We start from the raw sequence: 14,255 nt of genomic DNA, 5'->3' as shown, positions 1-14,255 counted from the left end.
CATATGAATCTTTTCAATGTCTCCCAGGACCCTGAAGGCTTCCATACTGGATATCTGATCTCTGGTGCACACAGTGGCTCAGCAGATGTTGTTCAGACAAAAAGTATTTGTGCCTTTTGTCTCACTTGTTTACGTGCAGGTTTAGGGAAGAAATGCAGGTCAATAAACTTTGTGTTTTTTTATTTTTTTATTATACAGTCAATTAAAACCGTAACGTAAAAACTACATAGTAATACTTAATGATATTTCAAAGATTAAAAATTGTATACATATTTATAAAATCTGGCAATACGAAAAATGTCAATTCCAAAAGCAGCATTTCAAGTTGACGGCAATATATCCCAATTTGTGTTTTCATTTGAAAACGAGCCATTGAGTTTGTAGTAAATATTAACAGAACACAGAGAAGTTAACGAGACACGCATGTTCTTTTGTCTGCCCATGCTGGACCCCACGCTCTGCATTAATTAACACGCTACTCCTATTCTAGTAGTGACAACAGATTACTTTAATGTTATTCCTTCCCAGAGGCCGGAGCGGTTTTCAAATATTCTACCTCATGGTTTTTGGCAATTTAGTCCTGCACTATACACAAATTACAAATTTCTTGAAGTAAACTATCAATTGTGCAACTAGACATCTGCATGTCTCTCTGATCTATTGCCGTTTTTAAATGTTCACTTCTCATACAACATGAAAGCCTTATATTTAAACATATTTCTAGGTTACCCAAGACCACGGCCACAATAAATGTGTGCAGTTTTGCAGTAGTACGCCTAACAGAAATATCACAACACATTTTTGATATGTACAAAGTACCAATTTATAAATCTTATCAATACGTCATGAGAATACAACATAAGTCCAAACCAAGGTAGCACAACGGTCACCAAGCCAGTCCACAGCCAAATTCCAAGCTCACCCCAGTGACAGATTCTGTAGATAAAAACATGGACCCCAACAACCCTGCTCACAGAGGAACCCCAAACCAGGGTTGAGGAACGAAATTGTTCTATCTTTTGAATACACGTTTTTAAATTACAGTTAAAGGCTTTGTTTGTATTTTAAACAATTACCTTTCTGTTTCTTGTTTGTGTTAGATGATCTCAGACTTTAGGTCTTCTCTATCTCACATTTCCAGATTAAAATTTTCGAGAAATTATTCAGGTAATTCTTACTCACAAGTTACAGTTTTACTGCTGTGAGTTTTCTGTTTTCAATGTAGTCCGTGTATTGACAACTTATAGCTTCATATCCTCCCTATTTATCAGTTGACAAATTTCAACATGCACACGTTTCCACAGAAGTCTCCAATGTTACTGATATAAAAATATACAAGATGATATTATGTTACAGGTTCGAGTTTTGTGGTGAGTGATAAACGCTGCAGTCACAGAATCGTATAAATCCACTCACCCTACCCATTGTCCATTGTTTTATCAGAAATTTCTTCATGAAAAGTAAACAACAGCTGAACATTTTTAATTCCAATGTGTCCCGTTTGTTGTCAGTGAGGATAAAACTTCTAAAGCTAACTACCAAAATAAACATTTGAAACAGAAAGATAATGGCTAATGTGTAATATGGTTCCATATTTCCAAATCCGGGTTCTGGAGACCTTTACAAACCAGCTCCCTGAGGGCAATATTGGAAAATACTGCATCTTTTTATAATAGAGTTTACCTATCCGGTTCTATTGTATCATATTTAGCTACTCAGCTAAATGCCACGACCCCCCGTGGCTCCCTCTGTAATTTTAAGTGTTAAAGCTTGCTCCTTGAACATCACACTAACCTCAAGACTTCTAACCTGCTCTAGAGTCTTTCGCTCTGCACCCAGAATGACACTTATCACCCTCATTTACAATACCATGGTTAATAACCTCCTCAAATGATGTATGATTTATTTCTAACTCTGTCAATTGGGGAATGGATGTCTGATGGAGAGTGTATGGGAGAAAGGGAGAGAGGGGAGGCGATAGGTGGGAAGGTGAGGGGAATAGTTGCTGAATTAAGTGAGTGCTACATCACTGTCAAGCTACACAAATGCCGGATCAAGCTCTTTATAAAAACGGGTATATATTATTAAACAAAGCCATATCGTAGAAATCTATTTCAGCTTTTAGAAATAAACAGAATCTAAATTGGAATGACACCCTGTTACAAAGGTAACAACGCAACTGCAGTTCACAATGAATGTATTTGCCTTTATGTGTCCGTCTTAATGTTTAAAACTAATTATGTGCCACTGCCGTCCTTAATTTTGGATTTACAGACGCCTTAGCCTTGTCGAGTATTGCGCGGCTTATGAATATGCATGCTGCTTATGATTACATATGTCATTAGCTTTTGTTCTGGAGAGGAGCACGCTGAAAACTTTAAGCACACCACATACAATTCAGCCTTCTGTTTGCTCTCCTGCACTAATAGACTGCAGCAGAGAGGCAGAGTCGACTGGGCATGCTGTGGATACAACCCCGGCCAATAAATCTAGAATTCATTACAGCGCTCTTACGACCTGGGAATTCTCATTTGCTAGCCATTTTATGAAACTGCTTGCCAAATGGATTTTTTTTTCAAACGTGTTTGTGCGAGGATAACGTTCATATCCAGGGAAAAGTGGGCAACATTTCAGTATCGAGGGCTCCATCTGCGCCGTTTGATCAAATACAATGCTGGCAAGGGACGTGCGTGTGCGTCTTTTTTACACGAGTGCTAATCTGCTGCCTGCGCACTGCACTCCACGGAAGTCCTCGCCTCTCTGCCTTCCTTTAGCATGGTGAGAATGAAGGTTAATGTCTCCCGATGTTCGGCATTAGCCGGAACATTACTCATTCTACACTTGCACGCCGTGGAATATTAAAGGGCAGTTCTTCCGAACGCGCTCCGGCGGAGCCGTAAAAAGACGGATTCGGTTTGTGATTGTCCTATTGTAATCATCTCGGAAGCAGATCACCTGCCCGGGGGTGATGCTCATCTGAATGGCGAAGGTGGAGGTGCTGCCGCTGCGCGCGCGTGTGTGACGGAGGCGGGGCTGCAGCCGCGTGCCGGTCTGTGGACTGCTGCGGAAAGGAGCGGAGGCCGGTTTAATTCCTCACACTGGGAAACGAGGAAGGAAAGAGCATGGGAAGGAAGCGCGGGCAGCAGCAGTAGCAGCAGCGGCAGCGGGCGGGGCTTGTGGCTCTCTGCAGCTGATCATCATACGCACCATCACTTTCTCTCTCTCCATCCCCCATCAACAATCCAACTCACCCCTCGGAACAGCCCGCGAGCCCTGTGCAGCGCGCGGGGACGGCGTTCATGCAAGGACCTGGCCTCTTTTATTTCTATTATTTTTATTATAAAAGACCTCTCGGGAGGAAGACAATACCGAGCAGACAAGGCAGCTGATGCTCCGGCTGAGAGATTTTACCAGATGGGGGTCTGTCTGTAAGGATTTTTTTTCTCACAGCGGCACTGCAGAAGGGCAAGCAGTATTCCAGAGGTGGCTACGAAATCTGCAACCTGCTCGCCCGTTGACATATTATTCATCTAGAAAGAGGGGGAGAGGAAGGGATGCTGGCGAAGCATTGGCAGCGACCCTGCAGGCTGCCTCCCCTCGTTCTCTCGGGGAGGACCTTGGCGTGTTGATATAACAATGATGCGCTAGGTCTCGCCCAGAGCCCATGTGCTCTCTGAGTCCAGTCTTTGGCTAATGCTTGCAGCAACTGAGGAATTGTCAACTTGGCTCCCCGAAGCGGTGGAATACATGTAAACCTTCTGCTCAGGTGGTTTCTTTCGTTTTCATGTCACTGATTTTTTTATTTTTTTTATTTTTGACCATGCCTGCGAGAGATGACTTTTTGTAGAATTCTGCCACGGGGTGGGGGGTCAGGAAAGGGGTCATGACCTGTATCTGCCTGCTTGTGTGAAGAAGTGCTTCCTAGCTTCGTGGTCCAAGGAGCTACAGAAGCGACCATGCATCTGCTCTACTCGGCATGTGTGTTTCTGTTAATCAGATGAAGGCTCACAACACTTTATAATCCATTTTTGGAAATAAAGTCTGCAGGAAAGGAGCACAGGGGAGAAAATTCAGGTATTCTGAGGGCATATGACACAAGATTGATTTGCTCAGCTCATTCCTCTCTCCGATTTTCTTGGATTATGTCTGCACTCCGGAGAAAATTTGGAGACGATTACCAGGTAGTGACCACCTCGTCAAGCGGCTCTGGATTCAACCAGCAAGCCCCCAAGAAAAAAAGGCAAAGGTTTGTGGACAAGAATGGCCGGTGCAATGTCCAGCATGGGAATCTGGGCAGCGAAACTAGTCGCTATCTTTCGGACCTCTTCACTACCCTTGTGGACTTGAAATGGCGATGGAATCTATTCATATTTATCCTTACCTACACAGTGGCGTGGCTCTTCATGGCATCAATGTGGTGGGTAATAGCCTACATCAGGGGAGATCTGTACAAAGCCCATGATGAGAACTACACTCCCTGTGTGGCCAATGTCTACAACTTCCCATCAGCATTTTTGTTCTTTATTGAGACTGAGGCGACCATTGGCTATGGGTTCAGGTACATCACAGACAAGTGCCCCGAAGGGATCATCCTCTTCCTCTTCCAGTCCATACTAGGATCCATCGTGGATGCCTTTCTCATTGGCTGCATGTTCATCAAGATGTCTCAACCCAAGAAGAGAGCTGAGACCCTGATGTTCAGTGAACATGCCGTGATCTCTATGAGAGATGGCAAGTTGACCCTCATGTTCAGAGTGGGCAATCTTCGCAACAGCCATATGGTCTCTGCTCAGATCCGCTGTAAATTACTCAAAGTAAGTCGCAGACACCACACCAATTGTTTTCCCATCTAGTAATTGGATCCTTCTTCTTTGAATTGCTAAAATAACTGATTGCTCAGTTGTACATTTAGTCCTTTGCTTAGTTGTACATTTAGTCTTGAATGCTACGCAGTGGTCTATGGTTTCATGATACACAAATATGTCTTTTCATCTTCATATCACTCTTGTTTTTCTAGTGCACTGTCAGATATTTAGTGTGTGGCAATGTACTGTTGGTTTGCATTGTTTGCCAAGAAAAGTTTGTTGGTAAACTCTGTCTTTGTCATAACTGTGTAAATACTATTATTGTTTTTTGTGCATATTTTTTATATGTGAACAACCTTCAGCCCTATACTGGGTATTAGGTTTATGAAGACTGTTGGGAGAATGTTCAATCAATATCTTCAGTGCCCATGCAGAGTATTTCTTATGACACACATTGTATTGTGCCATTCTACTACCAATATTAGATTTCTTTTCAGTTCTTTTCTATGTGTTACTACTTTTTCACTTACCCCTTTCACCAGTTCTATTAGCCTGGAATCCACCATCTCTTACATGTCTCATTCCTCATGTCCTCAAACTCCACTCCATCTCTTTATCGATTTCCATCCCTCCACCATGTTTGTTCCATTCTCTGGGGTATGCATCTCATTCCTTGTGTGTCGCAGGCCTTTCTCTCTCTCCACTTTTTTTCACTCCTGCTAGGGGTATCAAACTGCCATGCATCACTATTTACAGCTCAAGCTACATTATTTTTTTTTCCACATCTGTATCACCCCCACTCTGATTCATATTGTCACAATATATCACTACGTTACTTTTGTAGTGATGACCGATATCTTTGTTGCTTCTTCGTGTGTTGTTCTTCACATTTCTTATTCTCTACGTGTTTCATTATCCATACATTTTATTTCACGTATGACTCAGTTCATATGTATCTACTGCTACCACATTGAGTACCACATCCCTTTTCAATTGTGTTTATGTTTGCATCTGACTCATTCGCCCATGCCTTCTTATTCCACCGTACCATTCTAACTGATCCCAGTTGCTCTAGTAACTTAATTTTCCTCAATCACATGTCAAGTTTCTGTCTCACTAGATCCTGTACTCTCAGCTTACCTGTAGTGTCAGCTTTCTGATACTTCAGGCATGTCTCCTATTTCTGACTTGTGTGCAACTGGTTCCTTTATACTCACAAATCAGATGTTTTTGATTTAATTTACCTCATGTTTATTTCTGGTGAGTGTTCTTTCTACTCCTGTTGTATCCTGCTACATTTTCACACCCTTTACATATTTCTCAAATATCACATTTACTCCTACGTTCATTAATCCTAAAAGAGATTTAAGCTGGCACAATGTCATATCTTCTCTGTCTCTCATCTGCCATCTACATCCTTTGCAGAAAATGTTAAAAACTAAGGGCCTGATTATGATGCCGGGTGGAGTTGCCTCTGCCCAACATCATCTTGGTCATGGGACCGACACCCGGTCAGCAGTCCTGGTCAGCCCATTAGGATGCATCTGAATACTGTTCAGTCGCATTCCTACATTTTGCAATGGGAGCGTGCATTCCGGCCGTAAACCGTCTGGAATGCATGCTTCCATTTTAAAATGGAAGGTGCATTTCATTCCTGCACCCCATGGCAGGCACCTCAAGTTTCCTGCAATGGGGTGTAGGGATCAACAGATCCAACCAGAGGCCGTGCACCCAAGGGGGCCCTGCTGGGGGGCCCCAAATCCGAGTTCTGACAGCCTTTCTCTGTCAGAAAGGCTGCAACAGAAAGGCTGCTGAAACCCGAAATTGTAATTCCAGAGGCGGAAAGAGCCACCAGGAAGCCAGCCGGAATGACAGGTCGGATTATTTTCTAACCACCTCCATCAAAATGAGAGTCCGGAGCCTTTTACGACCGAATCTTAATCGGCCTCCAAGTGTCCTGTGCCTAAATAAAGTCATGTAGGTTTTCCATTGCTTATCCTGATCCCAGTAGAAGAAACACCTTCTCTAAATGAGGAAGTAAAGTTTGTTCTCAGAGAGTGGATTTTCACCTCATAATTGGCCAATTGTACTGCACCTGTTTACCAAATCAGCTGACCTTCCTACATATTAAGAACATGACATATGAATAGTGCTGTGGAAACATAAATGTAATGTTAACATTTTTCCACCATAACTCTATTATTTGCTAAGCCTAACATTTTGCAATACAAACTGTAGGATCACAGTAAGTTACCTATGAAAAAGTATTACCAATAATTTTAAACCTGTTTGGAAATGATTCTTTGAGAGAGTTGAGATTCAATATTTCTAGGAATGAGAAATAACTAGTGTTCAAATGTGTTAGAGGTCTCTCTTTTCGTGGTTTTTTGTGGAGTTCCCTCAAATGCTGAGCAGCACACATGGGGAAAATAGAGATGTATTTCAGACCCTGGCTTTTGAGGCTCTATTCTCCTGAAATGTTTTGTTTGTTTCTCTCTTCATGGGGGATACTAAATGAGGTGCTGTACTGTACTATTGTACACTATCCCATGCTAGTTCATTCATTGCATTTTAAAGACTGAACGTCATTTTGAGAATGGGTATACTTCGAAACTATATATTTTTCTTTTTTAAACCTTCATTGTTTTCACGTAGTTTCAGTAAAAATTCATTTTTCTTTGACAATTACAGAAATTAGGTTGCAATAATCAAAAAGATTGAATAAGTTCAACATAGTATTCTTTTTTGTTGTTTTACAATATTAGTGTTTCTGATGTGCTGATGAGAATGTGCATTTTGGATGGATTCATTACACTTGCTCTCTGTTCTTCTGTAGAAAAAGTCCATGCTTTGGTAAATGTATAATTGTCATTTATTTGTACGTCTTAGCTTCAATCTCTATTTCAATGTCATGCGTTGATGTAACAGATAAAGATAGCAAATGGACAGTTCAATTGGCACAGAAAGAGTAGCAATATCATTCATTGTGAATTTATCTGACACCGCATCAAAACTAATGCATGATACTGTGGCATCTTCAGCCAGCGATCTCGTTTTCTCTAACCACACTTTGTTTGAAGGCCACTTCAGCCCATAAATACAATGGGAAAAGAGAAACTAAAGATCCTGGAATGCAAAATGCTATTGGATAAGGATGACTGACATGGTCACATGGGCACTTGCCAGCTACACTTTTTAGTTGTGATTGCATCTTGACCCCAAGAATTGATGCTGTTGGTCATCATTAAGTAGCGGATAGTTCGACACTTAGGCTCTCTTTCCGAAATGTCAGATGCGGCTCCACTCAGGAGCTGTGGGATACATCCCATTGCATATGCCCATATTCCAAACATCCCAAATACCCAGTTGCCTGTTTGTGTTGCTTCCTGACCCCACCTCCCCCCACTGTGACCAGTTGCTCTGCACCTTAGGCCTTCATTGTAGTATTAGGGTAAATATGAACAACATATAGTAACTGTGGTGGTAGATAAAGCAGTGCAAGGAATAGATTGCATGATAGAGCATCTCTGCTTTCTCTGTCCTTGTGTTTACGAGCAATGTTTAGGCCTGAGCGGCGTTTGTGGAGTTCTGCTTCGCGGAACTCTGTGAAGTGTGGAAAAACTCCACCATGCTCCATGGAGTTCCGCAAACTGAGTGTGGTAAGTCGTGTTGCTCGCATTTTTTTTTTTTTGCGATAGGAGTTAGTCGCATCCTGGAAAATCACTGCGAATGGCCAGAGAGCACTGTTTTTTTCTGCCACTCGAGTAGATATTCCACTTGAGCAGCAGCTTCCGCAATGGGAGTGGCACATTTCTCAATGAAAGCAGTCGTGACTTGCAGCGACCGCCCCTGTTGATAGATCCCGTCGGGAGGAGGTCTAGCTTACAGTTTTTCTTGTGCATGCTTGCCAACTTAACGTTGTGGAACTCTGCTCTCTATGCAGAGTGCAGAGTGGGCAAAAGTCTGCAAAGTCCGCCAGCGGAGCGGAATACTTCAAAGTCTGCAAAGTCCGCCAGCGGAGCGGAATACTTCTCCCATCCCTAGCTGTGTTTAAATCAGTTGTGCCTAATGAAGCAAAATATCAATGAATTACAACTCAAGGACAACACCCCTGCATAGTGCTTCAGCTCAGTACTTTTGTTACCATGTAGCGGTACCAGCAAAGCTTTCTACACCCATGTATAAACTATTGTCTACAGCGGATCTTAGTCCTTGTTTTGCTAATTAAGTTTATTTAGCCAATTAATGTGATTGCCCAAAAATTCTAGCTGGAGGAAATTAGAAGCCGTAGTCAGATTCCATCCCTTGGCAGATCCAGCACTGTGAGCTAACGTCTCAACGCTGGTAACACAGTCGGCTGAACATGATGCGCTATGCGCTCCCATGCCGGCCAGCACGGAAACAACACTCCACCATCTACAGCCTGGAGAGACAGCCTTTGTGTGAATATACTCACAACTAGATGAGACAGAGGAATTGTATATTCTAACGATCTAGGCGAGGTGATCGCACACTGCTTCACATATGGCAATTGCGTTCTCACGTTTTTTGTGATTATCATGGGCGAAACATCTGAAGATGTAAATACATCTGTGAGACCTTGGAGACTTGTCTACTTTCCAAAATAACCAACGAAACCAAATCTTCTCAAGTCGCAGGAGAGTCCCTGGAAATAGAAATGCACTGCAAAGATGATTAAATATGTACATGCGATCATTAAAATGCTCAGCTGCTTGGTGGACTTGTGTCAGGGGACACCTTCAAGCATTTCTGGGATTTCAGCAATCACTACTTTCAATGAAGGGCTTTTAAAGTCTATGGGGCATATTTATAATAACTGACGCATCCCTGCATATCAGCAGGGATGCACCAGTTATTTTGCGCCCCAGCTCCGCCATCATGGATGCGCCGCATTTATAATGCGGCGCACCATGGGGCAAAAACGGCACAGATGCGTCACGCATCTGTGCCTTAAAAGTGGCGCATTGCTGGAGTTGCGTTGCAAGTGCGACGCAGCTCCAGCAATGCTCTGGGGGGCCCAATCTTCACAATGCTGCGTCAATCCTTACGCCTGCTGCAAGCAGGCGCAGGGTTTTGACGCAGCATGGGCTCAAAAGTGACTGAGTGAAATCTTGTAGATTTCACTCAGCCACTTTTAGGAGGCGTTCCTGCGCCGGAACGCCCCCACCTGCCCTGGAACGCCTACATGTGGCGCAGGGCTTTACAACGTGACGCATCTCCCAGATGCGTCACGTTATAAATACCCTGCACCATGGCGCAGGATTTGCGCCGCTGCTGCGTCACAAAAGTGACGCAACGGCGGTGTAAATGAGGCGCAAGGGCTTCATAAATCTGCCCCTATGTTTCAAATCTTAAAAGGGGAACTAGAAGTCCCACGTTGCAACCTGCTGAAGGGAAATTAGCCCTAAGTGACTGAAGGCATCACACGTGCATGGACACTTGGCAGCGATGACAATTTCTACTTTTGAGAGTTATTTCTCTATCTAGGATAGTCCTCAAAAGTTGACGAGTGTTGAATAATTTTTTCTACGATAATTATTTCATAACACACAATTATAACACTGTAATATTAGAGAAAAAACATTTAGCGTGTTTTAATAAAACAAATACTAACTCATTAATTCCCAGCACAAATAATACAAACCTGATGCCTGGCAAAAACTGCTTGAAAGTTCCAACAGGCCTCAGAGCTATTTAGGAAAAAAAGAGCAACAGACAGTACCTTATGGTGAACTACACCATGCGGTGCGATAAGCTGGGCTTCATGGAAAGGAAATAAAATAGGCCACAGTTAACTAAAGACAGCACCATGCTGCACCAACATTATAGCAGTTAAAACAGGGGTGAACGTGACAGAGCACGAGGTAATTCTTATGAAAGCACACTGCTCAGAAGCCTAGAGCGACGCATAAATTATGCAAAAAAGAAAGGAGCACTCTGGGCTCTTCCCATTTTAGGCGACGAATATTCCAAGGAAAACATATGAATCCATCTCTGGCACTGCTTTTAGTGGCTAAATTGTCTGTATTCCGGCAGTATTGAAGCACTGGATCAACAAGACAAAATCCACGTTGAACCGGAAATGACATCATTATTTGATCTTCCAGATACATTAAGGAAGCATTTTGATCTGTTAACAATCTTCAGGCTGGTATGCCATGGAGTGAAGCAAGCTCTGAGTTGCTTTACTCTCATTAGTGCTCATCAAAGGAGTGTAGTTTAGTCACGACAATGGCAAGGCTATGTCTGTGACATCCATCAAGGGAGCGTGCACAGTGCACAGGCGGAATGCATGACATTCTGTGGCATTTCATGATATTAGAAAATGACTGTGACTGTCCATGCAAGCCACGAAGACTAAAGGGGCGGCTAATTAAGCAGCTCTCTGTAGCCTACCTGGATGGCTGCCGAGTGGCTTGCTGCGGTGGTGACACAGTCCTTAACTTTTAGCCAGCAGCACTTTGAATAATGGCTTGCTAAAGTCATAATTTAGTGGTAAAAATACTACAGGGTTCCTGAATGCAAAGTGGCTAAAAATCCAAAAGGCGTTACAAATGACATGTGGCCACTTGGCAGCTACTGATAACATTATGAGATCAGTTCACGAACACAACGTAAGAGAGGTCGATTCACAAAAGCATTTTAGTGCACACGTGGCAGTCCTGGAAGACAATCTTACATACTCTTACATGACATTATGAATCGACCCTGAAACATTCAACTCCCTATTAGCATACATGCAAGCAGAGACTTGTCCTATTTGTAATTAGTGCAGATGAATGTTCCCTGAATAGTCCCATGTAATTCCCATTTTAGATGATTTGGGAACAATTAGCATAGGCACGTAAGAGTAAATAAAAAAGTCCTACAAGAGTACTACTTTAGATACCACTAAATGCTTTTGTGAATCGGCCTCAGTATGTAATTATTTAAAAAGTTCCATATGATCAGAGGCATTCCACAAACAGTTTGACCTTGTCAACAGCAGACTTGATAACAGAAAATATATTGTAAAATACTTCATTGGTAGTTCTGGGTGAAGTAAGGCAGTGTGCATGGCACTGGGATATGGAACTGAAAGACATGTTTATGTGCAATTTTTTATTTCACTTAAGCATAAACCAACTCTACTCTTTTAGTGACATCATTGTTCGGATAGAATATTTAGCCAGCTTATATCTCCACCGAAGCCCTAATGCACCTATTATTATTTTGCATTACATATGATTTGTAATCATCACTTGATGGTATAAAGACTGAAGGCTAGCAATGCAATTAGTTTACGCATGGAATAAAATACAATCAGCTGAGTAAACCACTGCAGGAGTTCTAATGGAGACTAATGAATATCTCATTTTACAAAAAGTAACCCATTAGTGAGTGACTATAATGCAAGATTTGTGTTACCTTATAAATGATGCAGCAGCGAAGAAAATCACGTAAGTTTTTGAACATTTTAGGGCGTAATATTCTGTGTAGGGTACCTTTCAGAATATGGGTAGAATAAATGATTTCCCTTGTTGCATATCTTCATATTAGCTCCATGGAATGTGTGACCACTTTGGGTAACCCTGCATTTAGATAACTCTTATAAGGAATGCTGTTCTTAATTCTAAGAAGGGTCACTTAAATTATGTGGCAATGGAGGATCAAATAATACTACAGCGTTGACTAAATTATGTGGCAAGAGAAGGCAAACTATGTAACACAATGTGTGACCGTATTATTTTACTACGCTGCTATTTTGAACAAATATTAGTATTGTCTTGGCATAGGTTTCATCTCATTAGTACCCCTTTAACGAGTGAACACAGCAGTCTTTACCTGAAGTGTGACCAATTAACCTCGGAAAAAGGTTTGCTACTGTGTGGTACCATGTGATGCCTCTTTTTTAAAATAATTTTGATCTGCTTGATCTAGATGCAATTTTTTTGTTGAAATTTGATAACTTTGCAGCAGACCTTAGATAGCGTAGATAAGCGTGGTAATTAGATTGTGTAAACAAGTGTGTTTAATACATAATTACATTGCTGCAGGTCCATAATCGCATCATTTTAGTGGCCGTGTTTACAGGCCAATACTTAAAGGAGAACAAAATCTGCAAGCCCCGAAAGCGTGTTGCTGACTAAAAAGTTAGATATTTCTATAGGTGTCACACGTCACATGGTGTTCCATGGCTCCCTTGAAAATAGTCATGTGGATTGCCAGGTGAGTTAAACATTTGCCACTGAAACATGCATTGAATGGCAGGTCACCAGCTTGAATTCTGGAAATTATAGCTCAGAGTTTCTGAGGGCAATTCGTTTATAGCACTCTGAAATGGAAACATCATCTAATTAGGCGCTATGTTAAAAAGTGACTACTATTAATTCTTGTATATTTTTTCTCTTTTGATGTGCACTTGTCTAGTCCCGGCAGACGCCCGAGGGTGAGTTCCTCCCTCTCGATCAACTTGAACTGGATGTTGGGTTTAGCACCGGAGCAGACCAGCTTTTTCTCGTTTCCCCTCTCACAATCTGCCATGTGATTGACGCCAAAAGCCCCTTCTATGACCTCTCTCAGCGGTCCATGCAGACGGAACAGTTTGAGATTGTTGTTATCCTGGAGGGCATTGTGGAAACAACCGGTAAGCACACGTGTATTTGTAGTGTTACAACCAGCTTTTGTTTTATGTATAGGGCCTTTTTTCTCATTTGCCTATCGCACAGTTTCTTACTAAAAACAAAGTCTAAGACTGTATCAGATTAGCAGCTGTGTATTGACTTTCAGTTAAACATATTGATAACATTTGCAAACAATGTGTAATGCACATGTTCTGGTTTATCAAGAGATTAAATATTGTATTGAATAGCAGCATTTATAAAGCACTAGCTACCCCTACGTGGGGCGCTGACGCACTTGCCTACACGAGTTGCATGCTACACCATGTAGTGTGTTGTTGGAAGGACGTTGTTTTTGTTTGGTCCTATGTGAGAAGGCTTCCATGTCATGCATGATGCCCACTGAAGTCTGGTTATTGTGTTATGGCATGCAGTGTATAGCAGTGTGTTGGATGATGACGTGTAAGAGACATGCACAGTTTTATGGTTTTAGTTTGCTGCTAGCATTGAGAAGCTCTGCAGGTCCCTTTAAGGTATTTCATATGACAGTGTGCTTATCTCGTTACTGCACTGGTTTGACCAATCTGAGATTTGTTTGTATAGATGTGGTCCTGAGAAGAGCTGTCATTGGTGCAGGGAGAGATGTCGACAGATCTGTTAGGATGGACATTTTTTTTATTACCACCCCATATCGGAAAGTCTGAGATGTATAGAAGTGGTCAGCTTGTGTTAAAAGTTGGGACCTGGAAGGAGTGGACTATATTAAAGTTCTCTAAATTTGTCTAGTAATGTGACAGATCTCTGCAGTTATTCCATGCCCACTCATTTG

General features: G+C 42.1%; 1 protein-coding gene across 1 annotated transcript in view; it reads left to right on the top strand.

The window, feature by feature from the left end:
• The first annotated feature begins 2,763 nt into the window (after window positions 1-2,763).
• KCNJ3 (potassium inwardly rectifying channel subfamily J member 3) overlaps window positions 2,764-14,255 on the top strand; it is a 492,024-nt gene continuing 480,532 nt past the window's right edge. The window contains exons 1-2 of the mRNA XM_085645526.1: window positions 2,764-4,814; window positions 13,236-13,452. Of these exons, the coding sequence (XP_085501652.1) occupies window positions 4,143-4,814; window positions 13,236-13,452 (889 nt within the window). The 5' untranslated portion in view covers window positions 2,764-4,142. The remainder of the gene's footprint in view (window positions 4,815-13,235; window positions 13,453-14,255) is intronic.

Source organism: Triturus cristatus, chromosome 3_1 (genome assembly GCF_964204655.1).
Source record: "Triturus cristatus chromosome 3_1, aTriCri1.1, whole genome shotgun sequence".
Taxonomy (NCBI): domain Eukaryota; kingdom Metazoa; phylum Chordata; class Amphibia; order Caudata; family Salamandridae; genus Triturus; species Triturus cristatus.
Note: the sequence above shows the minus strand (reverse complement) of the source record. Positions and strands in the feature narration are given on the sequence as shown.